General features: G+C 36.2%; 1 protein-coding gene across 4 annotated transcripts in view; it reads right to left on the bottom strand.

Moving 5' to 3' along the window:
* The window catches only part of DIAPH2 (diaphanous-related formin 2), a 265,399-nt gene that overhangs the window by 158,762 nt on the left and 92,931 nt on the right, over positions 1–13,706 (bottom strand). For all 4 annotated transcript variants that reach the window (XM_010572431.1, XM_010572432.1, XM_010572433.1 and 1 more), the window contains one exon: positions 8,377–8,478. In XM_010572431.1, coding sequence (XP_010570733.1) covers positions 8,377–8,478 — 102 coding nt within the window. The remainder of the gene's footprint in view (positions 1–8,376; positions 8,479–13,706) is intronic.

The following is a 13,706-nucleotide window of genomic DNA, read 5'->3' as shown; positions in this document are numbered from 1 at the left end:
GTTTATTTTTGCAGGTTTTAATTAAAAAGAAACCCAAACTGGTTTTTGTTCAGTTATTATCTGCATTTACAGCAAGTTATAAAATAAATAATATTAATTCTACCAGTATTGATAGTTACCAAATAAGGTCAAAGGTATTTTAAAGATACACTACGGTATATATTTGATCCTAAGACTTTTCAAGTTCACACCATCAACAAGCCCCAATCTGTGTATCCCAAAGCATAATCAGATTCAGAAGGTAGAGAAAGAGGTTTGGCTGAAATTCATGACAGTAAGTTCTATATAAAAAGCAATGTACCTAGCTACTAAAGTAAGGATATACTTCTGGTATACCCTTTCAGTTCTGATCCCATGACATCATACTGCATACGCAACGTACTGCCTGCTTTTCAACCCCTTGTCTTCTTGTCCTTTTAAACAAATTTTGTAACACTATTGCCCAAGATACTATCACCTTTATATTTCAGACATAATATAGGACTAATTGCTTCCTGATCTGACAAAAAGATTGGCGGTTATAAATCACAATGTTCTAACATGGTAAATGACAGAGATACTGAAAAGTATCTAAAACAGTGATTCATTAGTTTAAATCCCCAAGACCAATTTCATTAGACTAGCTACCAAAATATGTCCATGTCTTTCATATTTTGCACAAGTGATCAGTAATATTTCCTCCTCCTTAGCAGCAGACTGTAACTCACAAGAGATATTTAAATTTAAAAGAAAAATACGTACTGAGAATTTTTAAACCACTTGAAAATTTTCGTTTAAATGTAAGAATGATTACCTTCCAAATCTAACTCCTAATTTTAATTAGCAGAATACAAAATGATCTCCCCCCCCAATGTACTCATTATCAGTGGTGTTCCTGAAGCATTTTGTGCCCCCTGAAAGAAGAGCTTTGTTATGTGACAAATCACAGATCTTGACTAGCAAAACAGAAAGATTTTTATGTGATCATGTCTCTGTTGCCCAAAGGTTTACCATGGTTCTTTGAGGAACCACAATTTTTCTACTGGTATTATCTACCAGACCCCGCTACCAGAAACGGCGGCAACAACTTTCACAGGAAAGACTTGTGTGGCCTGAATAATGATGAATTCATACCAAAATGAATATAAATACGAAGGCACTCCAGATGGTCTCAAACAATTCATATGATCAGACAGGAACAAGGAAAAGGAAAGGATCAGAAAAGCAGCATTTCAGCATAACTTGCGATTTTTTTTTATACTTCTCCATTGTCACAAATTTCTCTGTGAGTCTTTATAAGCCAGCATCATGCAAAGTCTTGAAACATTATTCTTCTAATCATTCTGTATTTCCAAAATATCATACTGAAAACATCTGCCTCGAAAGGATTTACCTTCACTGAGCTGCAGTAGATGGAAATCAAAATTGATCACATAATTTGCTTTAACTTTTGTAGAACAATCTCCAATTACTGTTTTTACTGAAAATGGCACAGAAAAAAGTTGTCAAAAGCTTTAGATCCTGAAAAGAGGCCAACAAAACACCTATAAGCCAACAGAACAGTGTGACTTACACATTTGTGAAGAATAATCCTTTGTAACACTTCATTCAATTTGTACTTACTTTCTTTTTTTAATGCTGTGAAGTGTCATGGAACACTGATCATTTTTTTGCTTTGCAAGGTAGTTTGACTTCCAAACCAGCAGTAAGTTTTAATTTCATTTGCTGATCTGCATAATATTTTAAAAGTACCTTAATTTCATAACAGCTGTTTCAAGTAGGTTGTTTCCTTAGAATTCAAAACATTTTTATATTCATTATGCTCTTATCAATAGAAGATGACCACAAATGCTATTTTATTTCCTCCTTCCCCAGCCTGCCCTGCTTTCTTTCGTATGCATGTTTCTAAAAACACATGTTCAATGGCTGATAAACATGTTGAACTTAGAGGAATCTTCTGAAAATAGGTAATGTGCAAAGATTATATTCACTTAGAAAAAGGTCAAATTGCTTATAATTCTACAAAATTAGTGTCAAAGGCATATAAGAAATAACACATTCAAATAGGTGCATGTAACAGCAAGCATTAGCTTCCACCACGAATAGTTAAAGCAGCAAGAAAATGGATATTTCTTTTCCAGCCAACTGTAAGCACCGGACTGCACGTCATTATTTGCCCTTCTGGGCTTTCATAAAGGTCGTTGTCTGAATTCTCCACCTAATCAAGTTCTTGATTCAGTTCTTTACTCTTCATTATCATCATTTAATGCTCAAGCCCTGTATTAAAACTAGGACCAAAGGTTATTGGAGAAAGGCAAAAAGCACAATTAAATTTGCCTCACTTCCTAAGTAAAAAAGCTGACATTCTTATAATACGAATTTGTCAACTTACTAAGACAACTTACTCAGCCTCTTACCTATAATAAAGCTGCCTTTTTTTTTTTCCCTAGCAATGTTCTAGAAAAATTAATTCTTCAGCAGCTCTAGAAATTACAATGAGGCAAAACAAGTGGCAAATAAAATCATTTAAAGTGACTGAATGACTCTAAAGCAATGCAGGTGCAGTGATCTTATACAAGTCTTCCCACTTAATCTACCTCCCAGGAAGGATAGCTAATCCTGGTTATACAGCAAAAAAAGGGTCAGAGAATCTGCAACTCTCTACAACTACTCAGGAAAACCTATCCTCTTGCATTAACAATGAAATTACTGATAACCCAGTTCTTAACAGCTGAAGGAAGTTTTGCATTCACTAGAAGCCAGCAAAAAATCTCTCCCACTTTTTCAGAACACACACCAGAAAGGGAATTCTCTGGTTAGTTCCAGTCACTTGTTTTGTTGGTTCACTGAAGAGGTAGTTATTAACTAAAATTTGCACCATGTAACTGTGGGGTAATCTTTTTACAAGTGGTGATACTCTTCTTAACTTGAATTCAGAACTCACAATTGGTGGTAAAGTGGGTAAAAATTTCTAAACTTTTGAAGTTAAAAAAAACAACCACAAGATTTAAAAAAAAAAAAAAACCACCAACTTTTTTTAGCCACTTTTTAAAAAGTGGGTAAAAAGTGGGAAAAGTTTTCTGAGTTTAAATACCACTAACACTGCAAAAGATTTTATTTTTCTTTTCAGCCTGTCCTCTGAGTTGACATGAAATGGTTGGTACTCACACTTTATAGCACAGATGAGACTTATGCTTTTATAATATTTAAAATGTTCAACTGGCACTGAAACCAAAAGCCAGTATCCCTGCTGAAGTTGCAGCTCTTCCCATGTCATAAAAGAATTAACTCTTAAACACAAGTTTTATGTTTAAGTAACAGAGAACATTCTGCCTAGCTTATTTAATGTTATACAATGGATTCAGTTAATCTATTTTTCTTGCTCTACTTATACATCAATGCAAGCTTTTCTTTATATGAAGTTGTGTTGCCTTTTTTGATCCCAGGATATAACTCCAAAAACAGTTCCAATAACTAATTTAATGAATATATAATGGTTTTCAACATTTCATCTAAATGAAAATGCAATTCTAATTTTCATTTACATATCATCCAAATATTAAGTTAATCGGTCTCTTCTAACAACTTAATCATTTACTAAGTATGGTTTTTCTACATAAATTTTAAACAACTTATTCAAACCTTTATTAAATTTGATGGGCAGTGATTATCCCATTAACATCTCTTAATAATTAACACACCTAAATTTACATACAAATAAAGGGTACACATTTTAAATATTACTTAAGATAGCCTTTCTGTCTTCTATTCCTAAACATATTCTTCTTAACATCACGGTTAAGATTATTATTAATGCAAAACACTGAAATTAATTCAACAAATAGCAAAAAAGGACTTCAGTCAAGTAAAGCGCTTAAAAGTTTAGCTGCATTTCTTCCACATTGTTCAATTAAATCAAAATCGGAAGCAAAACCAGCATTTTAGTAGTATTAATGTAGTTAGAGGCCTCTAAAAAGAACACAGAATCACTACCCATAAAGAAATGTAGTATTTTTTTATTAAACCAGATGGTAATGTTCAATAAGCAAACAAGCTTTGGGAAACTTAGTCCCTTCATAAGGCAAACATCACCATTTGGAGATGTTTGATTAAGCAATTTTTTCTAACTAATGTTCCATTAAATACTTTTACATTCTTTCTCAACTTTTTGTAGTTGGTCATTCCTCAAAAGAACTGTGTATTGGGTCTGCATGGCAAGGTTTTGGTAGCAGGGGTGGCTTCTGTGAGAAGCTGCTAGAAGCTTCCCCCATGTCCGCCAGAGCCAATGTCAGCCGGCTCCGAGACAGACCTGCTGCTGGCCAAGACCGAGCCCGTCAGCAATGGTGGTGGTGCCTCTGGGAGAAGAGATTTAAGAAGGGGAAAAAAACCTGCAGCCAAAGAGAGCAGTGAGAACATGTGAAAGCAACAACCCTGCAGACCCTCAGGTCAGTGAAGGAGGAGGAGGAGATGCTCCAGGCACCAGAGCAGAGATTCCCCTGCAGCCCGTGGGGAAGACCACGGTGAGGCAGGCTGTCCCCCTGCAGCCCAGGGAGGTCCATGGGGGAGCAGATCTCCACCTGCAGCCCGGGGAGGACCCCACGCCAGAGCAGGGGGATGCCCGAAGGAGGCTGTGACCCCGTGGGAAGCCCACGCTGGAGCACTCTACGCACACTTAATACACACTACTTACATATTGGCAACTTCGTTAAATACTTCTGTTTTACCACTACATCAAGACAAAGCAAAAGAACTATTCCTTCTAACCTGTAGTCATCTGGAAAGAAATAATCTTCCGAATATGAGAACAAAAACATTCTCCAAGTGTTCTCATAACCTTAAGGTTTTTTTTACTATCTCAATACTTCACATTTGATGACAGAAAACTTAGGTTTTACACTGACATTTACACTCATTGTGCAGACAATTCATACACAAACAGTTAAACTAGAGTATCAGCTACACCCTTCCGCTTATCAAATTCACACTTATCCAATGAGGATGAAGCTAAATGTGTGGCAAAGAACGAAATAAACTTTTTTTGCACGTTTTCTTTACTTTACAAAAAACATTTCCACTGCCTTGGATGAGCCTTTTGGTATCTATAATAATTACACCTTGAATTTATTTTCAGTCTTTCATTTCCAGCAGCATAACAGCATATACCCAAAATGAAAAAGCCGTTAGTCAACTACAACCAAATTAGTGCAAAATTCAAAACCTGATCCTGCCTGTCCTATGACCTGCCAAAATTTCAGACTAGGTGATTAATGAAGTTGCAGACATTAATGAATCTATCTCATAATACCTTCTGCACAGAGGTGAAACCGGGGAAATAATTTTATCTACAAAAAAACCAGCCAGCACATCATCTCTGCGTAAGTGGTCAGATACAGTTATCCCAGTTCTTAAAAACCATATGCTTCTATGCAAGTCTAGGCAAAGCACACAAACCTTGGTAGTAACAGAATAAACTTTGACTAATCCTGTTTTACTGGGTCTGGCTGGAATGGAGTGAATTATTCTTCATAGCAGCCCGTAGAGTGCTGTGTTTCAGACTTGTGCCCAAGACAGTGCTGTTAACACCTCACTGCTTTACAGCATTTGCACAGCGTCAAGGCCTTCTCCGCTTCTCACTCTGCGCAACCCAGTGAATAGACTGGGGGCGTGCAAGAAGCTGGGATGGGACACAGCCAGCCAAATGACCCAAACTAACAAAAGAGATACCCCATCCATATAACGTCATGCTCAGTAATAAAGCATGGAGGATGGGGGTTTAGGTAGGTTAGCCATCATTTGCTCAGGAACTGACGCTACATCAGTCTACACATGGGAGATGGTGAGTGATTCCCTTTATTTCTTTGCCTTTTTTTTTTTCCTCTTTCTTCTTCTTCTACTTATTCACTTCTTGAACTATTTTTATTTCAACCCATCAGTTTTCTCACTTTCACTCTTCCTTTCTTCTCCCCCCACCCCACTGGGGATGGGAGGGGAAAGTGAGTAAGCATCCACGCAGTGCTTAGCTGCCTACCAGGGTTAATCCACGAGACCTGTTCTTTTCTGAATAGCTGCTCTTGACTCTGTTATCTGCTGCTGCCTAAAGGGAAGGTAAGAGAAGATGGAACTGTAGGATTCTTGAAGGTGCATGCTGATAGGACAAGAAACAAAATACAAGACGGCGCTCAGGAAATTCTGACTGTATATGAGGAAAACACTGTTGACCACAAAGGTTGCTGAATATTGAATGCAATGCCACGGTTACAGCTTTCTTCAGCAGAAGGGTAATTTACTACTACCCACCATAGAGCAGCATGATGGGAGGATGCAGATAAACAGTGTACTAACCCAGAAATATCTTTATATAAAAGCTATAGAGAGGAAAGCAGTAAAACTGAATAGGGGAGAAATGCTGAAGCAGATGCGACAAGGTACATATGTTTATAAAAGGGCGATGTGTGGCAGGAGAAGGGATTGACTTGGGAAAGGATCCAAGTTCTAAAGATCAGGGGTGAAACATAAAGGAACTTACAGCAGTAAGGCAGAGAAATATCTACAAAGTCTTTTAAATCAAGGCCATTATGCACAATTTCCTGAATTTCTTTGCTTATTTTAAATAGTTAACTGAATAGCATTCATAGACATCAGAGTCTTCATTTGTCCTAATGCCTCCACCTTGTTTGCTTGCATTCTGTGTTTTCCTTAGACACATTTCAGATATTCTCCTGGCACAAAATCTAAGTAATTTCCCACTTGTTTGGCATTATTTACGTGGGAGGGAAATAAGGAAATATTCATTTATTAAATCAGCCACTCCCTGGCATCCCTTGCTCATTGCCATTTCAAAAACAAGCAGAAAGCAGAGAGTAGACAGGGCAATTGTTCCAGCCTTCCTGCCTTCCCAGGGATCACAAGCCCATCTTGTTGTAGGGCTGAAAGTACTACTGTTGTTTCATCACATTGTTTTAGTCACTCTGAAAGTGTGTGTTACATGACAAAGAGGGAACCAAGTATTCATCCAGTGCTTTCAAACAGATTTTTTTTATATACATACACATATATGTATATAAAACATAATATAGAATATATGTATATAATATATATGCATATAATATATATCCATAAGTTTTAATCTCCATCTAAAAGGTATTATATGAACATATTATACTGTATTTTAATATACTGCATGCCATAATTCCTTCAAGAAAAGTACCAAACATGTGTAGAGATTTTTAGATTGTTACTCATCAATGAATAGATAGTAATGTTTTACTACTGCAGACCTTGCAATAAGACTAACCAATGTATCACACTTCCACCAAAATTCCTCATCTTTGTTTTGAAACAAAACATTTTCACAACTTTATGCCTTTTATTAAAAAAATAAAATCAATAGCCTAAAGTTTTTCATAAGACATCATTAATATCTTTCATTTTCTAAATCCTCTACAAAAATCTCATTAGGTCAAATTATGTTCCAATGTGTCCCCATCCCCCAAAATCACTCAAAAGACACTTCTGAAGCCAAATTATGCTCAAATCAGAGCTTTTTAGTAAAAAGCTGTTCCACTCTTTCCTCTTAATAGACCTCTATTTCTGTTTTAATACATTTTAATGTACATAACACCATAAAAATCCAGCAGGAACAAACCTAGCTCCTGTGGAATTAGAGAGAAATTCTAAACACATTACAGAAGCCATCATTATAATCTTTTAGACTGACAAAGTGAAGCGAAAACAGGAACTACTTTGCCTAAGGACCTATCAGGTCTTTGGAAGACCAGAAACAGAAAGTATCATACAATTAACTACCAGCATATATTAGGGTGACTTATGCAAATTTTATAATTTCTTTTGGAGACAGGTTCTAGCCATCGTAAGACTTGATAACCCTACTTCCGGAATAGATATATGTATTGAACACTAACAAAAGCAACAGAATATGATCTACAATTACAGTTCTAACATGAAACTACACCTCTTTTTTTTTTTTTTTTAACTTGACATGAGATATTATGGGCATATTAACTCTTTCAGGTATTTACATTTTTTGATACAGCAGAATAAATTTATCAAAGTTGTCAATGCTATTCATTTATGGGGTTTTTTATGAACTCTTGGAAATTTAACTACTTGAACCTAGAGTGTTCTCCGTAACTGTTTAATAAACATACAAGACAAGACAGTAAGACAAAAGATTGGTCTGGCACAGGAGTGCCTGTTGCTCTTAATTGCATACCATAATTTCTTCCAGAAAAACACCTAATATGTAAATAGATGGTAACTTTTTCCTACTGTAAAACTTGCAAAAACACTAACCAAAATAATTTAAACCTAAAAGTTTTCTTTTTTATCTATTTGACAAAATAGAACTCTCCAGTTAATTATTGCACTAATACATACCACAACTCCAAATTGTTCTGGCTCAGCAAGATCATTATATTCATCCTTTAATTCAGCTAAGGCATTGAGTTCTGTCTGCTCCGGAAGATTCTTCACTAGGTTCTAAAACAAACAAGGCATTATATTAAATTTGTTGTATTAAACTAGCTGAGATCTTAAAATAACACACTTAAAATACCACAACATGGAAATGCATGAGGAAATTATGGGAAGCTTATTTTATTTACACAGCTTTAACACTATATAAACATCAAATCAAATCAGTAATTATTTAATACAGACATCAGCACCTCTGTTACAGTCTCTAATTTGAAGAATGTCTTCTCAGTATTAAAAAGTTAGACAAAACTCCTTGTTGCTGTCAGACCCTGAAGAATTACACTCCATCTACAACCTTATTTTGCCCTTGTGATTATATCTTGCTCATTAAATATTAATCAAGAAATAACTGGTCTGTGTAAAACAAGGCATAACTACCTAAAAACCAAAAAACTTTAGACATTCAAAATAGTTGTGCACGAACTTCACTTAAAAACACCTTACACAAAAAAAAGCAACATCTCATAATTGTACAGATGGCAAATATAATGAAACTCAGCAAAAAGTAGAACTTGCTTGATATCTTACCCATGTCCCCAAAGAAAATTGTATGATTATATGATCTTAACATCTCTAAATACAGACATGCTAAATGTATAAAATATTTATATTAAGGCTAAAGAATACTTTAAGAGATACTCCGTAAAAGTTTAGATTGTATTTAAATTTTGATATATATGTTAGTTGAAAACAAAACAATAATGTAACTCTTCAAGGAAAAAAGTATACATTTACATTCAAGCAAGCAAGCATGAGTCAATAGGCCTTTTTTGTTCAAAAAGATTCATAAACTTTACAATCAAAAAAACAAAGTGTATTAAAATATTATTAGCTGATATGTTTACACTACAGCTGTCCACACAGAGGGTGCCATTTACTTCATTTCCAATCTCCGCTAACCGCCTTTGTTCACATTAAAGACTTACGACAAGAAAAATTAAGAAACAAAAATAATGTAATATTTTGGATACTGGATATGGAATCCAAAACACTGTAGTAGCTTGGAAGCAAGTGTATTCCGTGGTCTTTCAAAGGGCACTGAGTTATGGGCAAGCACTAGCCACTGAAGAAATCAAAGGGAGTTGGAGACATTTACCTATAGAAGAGAAGCAGAGATACCTCCAGATCTAGGTGAACACAGCATCCCTCCTCCTTTCCCACTGTGGCCCTTAGGAGAATTTGGAGGGGGCAACTTCCTAACCACATAACAAAAGGAGGCAACCTGTTCCTGTATGCTGGATAATCTATAGACACTTAAAATGCATATAGAGGCCAAAGAAGTAATGCACTTCCGTTATTAATAACTTCTGAAAAATCAACATGAGATTCACCCAACTCCACAGTGCAACGATTCCTGTACCAAATAACTAAGAAAAACCAAAAATGTCTTCACACAGAAATAATTTTTTCTTCTACACAAACACAGATGGTCCCAGGATATTCAAGTGAAAAGGGGTAAGTCCATGTTCTTCAACAAGAAGCTCCTACATTATAAAGCTGCCCTTTGAACCTTGCTTAAGTAAACGGTAGAACCACCAGGTTTAGAGGTTTACTTCCAATAAAGCATCTATGGAGTTGCAATTCTATAGGATTTTAATGACAACACAGATTTTAGTGAAGATAAAGTAATGTGTTACAGCTAAAAAAATTAAATCTTTTGATACTTTCTGCAACACTAGTCATAGAAGTAAAACATTTCAGAACATGTGACTTTAACTTGGTTAGGTTACTAGCACAGAAGTTCTCCTCCCCTCCTGTCAGAAGGAGTGCATTGCCATGTGTTTCCATAAGATGTGGTTAAAATAGAAAGGACATGCACACTGACACTATCAGAGAACAGATAATGACTGTTTAGGTTTACGTCACAAAAAGACTCTGATACCACAAAAAGTTATGTGCCTTTTAAACTCAGAAAAGCAACCAGCACTACAGAAGACTATTTTTTCCAGACACAAAAAAACTTAATCACAGAAAACGTGTTCTATTAGAGGTACAGATGTCTTATTTTTAGAACATGCCAATCCTGCCCTCACTCTTGCAATATACTTGTTCATTAGAAGCATTTGATTACTGATCACTCTGCCAGGCTTGATGAAGCAGGCATTAAAGAAGTAGAAATCTAAGGCTGACATTAAGAGGCTGAAACTATCACTCACTACTCACTGTCACAACGCCCTGAATTCTGCTGAACATGGTGTTTGACAACTGCATGTTTACAAGAACTTACTCTCTCAAAGACACACTGGGAATTGAGAATATTTTTTCCTACACTGTCTTCCTCAAGGAAGAGTTACAACAGTAGATAGTCTACCATGTACTCCAACTGATTAATGCAATTAATTTTAGCAAGTATTACAACGTAACTTTGAAAACCAGCAAGAAATGAGGACTTGGGAAGCATAACTGAAAAAGCACTTTTCTATATGGTCAATTATGCTATACCCGTTTAGCTTTCACCACTTGGATACTTAGAACAAAGCAGTTTCTGCATGTACATTTTTATAAAGCACAAGTTTTGCTAAGCATTTAAGAAAGCAAGGTTTGCTTCGTAAAATTTTTCCAATCGGTAGTATTGAAAACTGTTAAATGGGTAAATTAGTTAGTAACTCAGTCAGAAGATTAGAATAAGAATAAACCAGAACAGACTGAACATGAAGTAGATGATACAGCCCATTTACCGCAATACATTTGTATCTTTAGAAACACAGGAGGAATCTCTTCTGGGTTATCAGCTGAATGTCCCTGCTATTAGAAGCAACTCTGCCACACCATTCCCTTCAGAAGCAGACCTATCTCCAAAGCCTCAGTTTTTTGAAGATTATAAGCAGCTGAGTTTCTAGATAGTTGCATTCATGATGAATTCATATACATTTATTCTGGTGTTAACGTTGCCTTTTACTTATGCAACTTCATTTTTCTCCCCAACGCTTATGCACATCACTCTTCTCCCCGTATGGTTATAATGTAGTCATATCCCCTCTCAGCTATTTATATTGCTAATCTAATCAAGCCAATGTTTTCCAGCTTCCTTCTGTAGACTGTTTCTCCATCCCTCAATCATCTTAAGTAGTTTTTAAGTTCAGCTTCTCCATTCTAAATCCTTTTTTGAGAAACGTACCGAGTATTTTAGATAAGGTCTTTGAAGTGCATTATTCAAAAGCATAATAATTATCCTCTCTACTGGAAATACTTGACCCGATACACCTTGCGATCACATTTGCCTTTTTTATGGTGTACTGGGTCTGGCTGGGATGAAGTTAATTTTCTTCAGAGCAACCCATACAGTGCTGTTTCTTGGAGCAATGACCAAAAAAGTGTTGACAACACACCAATGTTTTTAATACTATTGAACAGAGCTTGTGCAGCTTCAAGGCCTTCCCTGTTTCTCATTCTGCAAATAAGCCGGGGTGGTCCCACCACCCCTGACGAGTAGGCCAGGGCAAGTGGTTGCGACTGGGTGAGGGCTTAGCTGCTCCATATACAGCTATACCAAAGTGGTGGCTATGCATGTGTTCTGTTGAGCACAGACTTACTATTAGTTATCCTCAATCATTTCCAACTGATAAGCCACCATTACAACACTAGCTTCCAGCATTTTACAATTAACATGTAAGATCATGACCTTACACTTCAGCATAACATATTACATCCTATTTCTATTAATTTAGGTCTCAAGATATCTCTACATTTGTTGTAGACATAACTACACCAATATATGAAACTATTCTGCACTTAAGGTATTCAAGGTGAGGTTTTTTCCTCTCTGTTGATTTTTGATATTACTAATCCTGTAGGCTTCCCAATCAAATGATCCAATATCCCTGATCAATAAACATAAACTTAGAATTTCTGACTGATTTCCAAATAACTACATAACATGTGCAGAAGCTTTCTGTGAGAAAACATACTCAGTGGTCAAAGACAGTATTTTTAGCAATGTAAACATATATTAGAAAGGCTTATCAATTTCATTCTGACATGGCCTGAGGCAGGACACCATAGTCAAACACATTATTGAAGTCAGACTGGAAATAGTTTCCCATCAAATGGGAACTTCCAAAAACATTATGCCATATCAATCCACCCCACCCTCCTCTAAAAAAAACCCACAAAAACCCCACAACCCAACAATTTCCCAAATAAAATATGAATGAGAATTTTGGATAACAAATATATAGTTCCAAACACATTAGGTAGTATAAGTCTCAGAATATGACACTATGAGAAAATTTAACAGTATGTTGAGTTCAAGAGTTCGAGGTCTATGAGAAAACAGCAGCCCTTCTTTTAGAGCCTCAAGAAACCGAAACTCCAGAAATGTAGGAGGGCCTTGGTGACACAAGAAAAACTGCAGATGAAGGACAAGCAAATTTAATTTGATAAATTTCATTTACACTGTATGTTTTGCAACATAGCAATTTTATTAAAAAGCATTCATTTTAAAATTTGAAGAAGTTATGAATTGTATAACTGTGAAAGGACCGGGCAACCCACTTCAGCCCAGTATCCCTGGAATAACCATTTTCCAGGTCCAAGAAAGGAAGAAGAAATTAATTTAGAAAGCCTTAGGGGGGAATGGGACAAAGGTGCAAGCAGGAGATGGGGAAAGACAAAAGAACAAACTGAGGCCCAGTATGTCAGCTAGAATCTGAATCTGTGTATGATATTAAAATAAACCAATTCAACACCAATATCATTGGTGTGCCACATATCTGTATACCGTTCCAGGTTTACATGTTTCTCTGTTACACTGTCACTCCCAGGAGATCACGAGGGGCAGTGTACACACTTGCTCTCCTCCTACTGTGAGGAAATCAGAGAGGGATGTAAAGAAGCTGTATTCCATACCTCCTTCTCTCCAGCTGAGAGGTTTGGGGCTCAAAATAAGACCAAACCAGCTTGAGAGCAGGTTTGATTTACAGACGGGTTGTAGCAGTATCCTGAAACATTCAGGTAGTTTCATCTATCATTAGTGACAAGCTGAGTTGTTTCCACAAGAAGCCTGATGAAACTTCATTATTCACCAGCCTGAATCTAGTAAATGCTTGTCTTGGAAACTGAAAAACTAGAATTATCAGAGCTTTCCTTTTGAAAGGGAAACTTTATAAAGCAAGAGATTCAAAAGTACTTTTGTTAACAGTGTCTTTTAAAGACAGTTTTACGGCTACATGTGAGCATATTCAAAAGCAGAAGTGAAATAAACAAAACAGTAAACACAACTGATACCCTTA

The sequence above is a fragment of the Haliaeetus leucocephalus genome, unplaced genomic scaffold, assembly GCF_000737465.1.
Source record: "Haliaeetus leucocephalus isolate CR32 unplaced genomic scaffold, Haliaeetus_leucocephalus-4.0 Scaffold340, whole genome shotgun sequence".
NCBI classification, from domain to species: domain Eukaryota; kingdom Metazoa; phylum Chordata; class Aves; order Accipitriformes; family Accipitridae; genus Haliaeetus; species Haliaeetus leucocephalus.
Note: the sequence above shows the minus strand (reverse complement) of the source record. Positions and strands in the feature narration are given on the sequence as shown.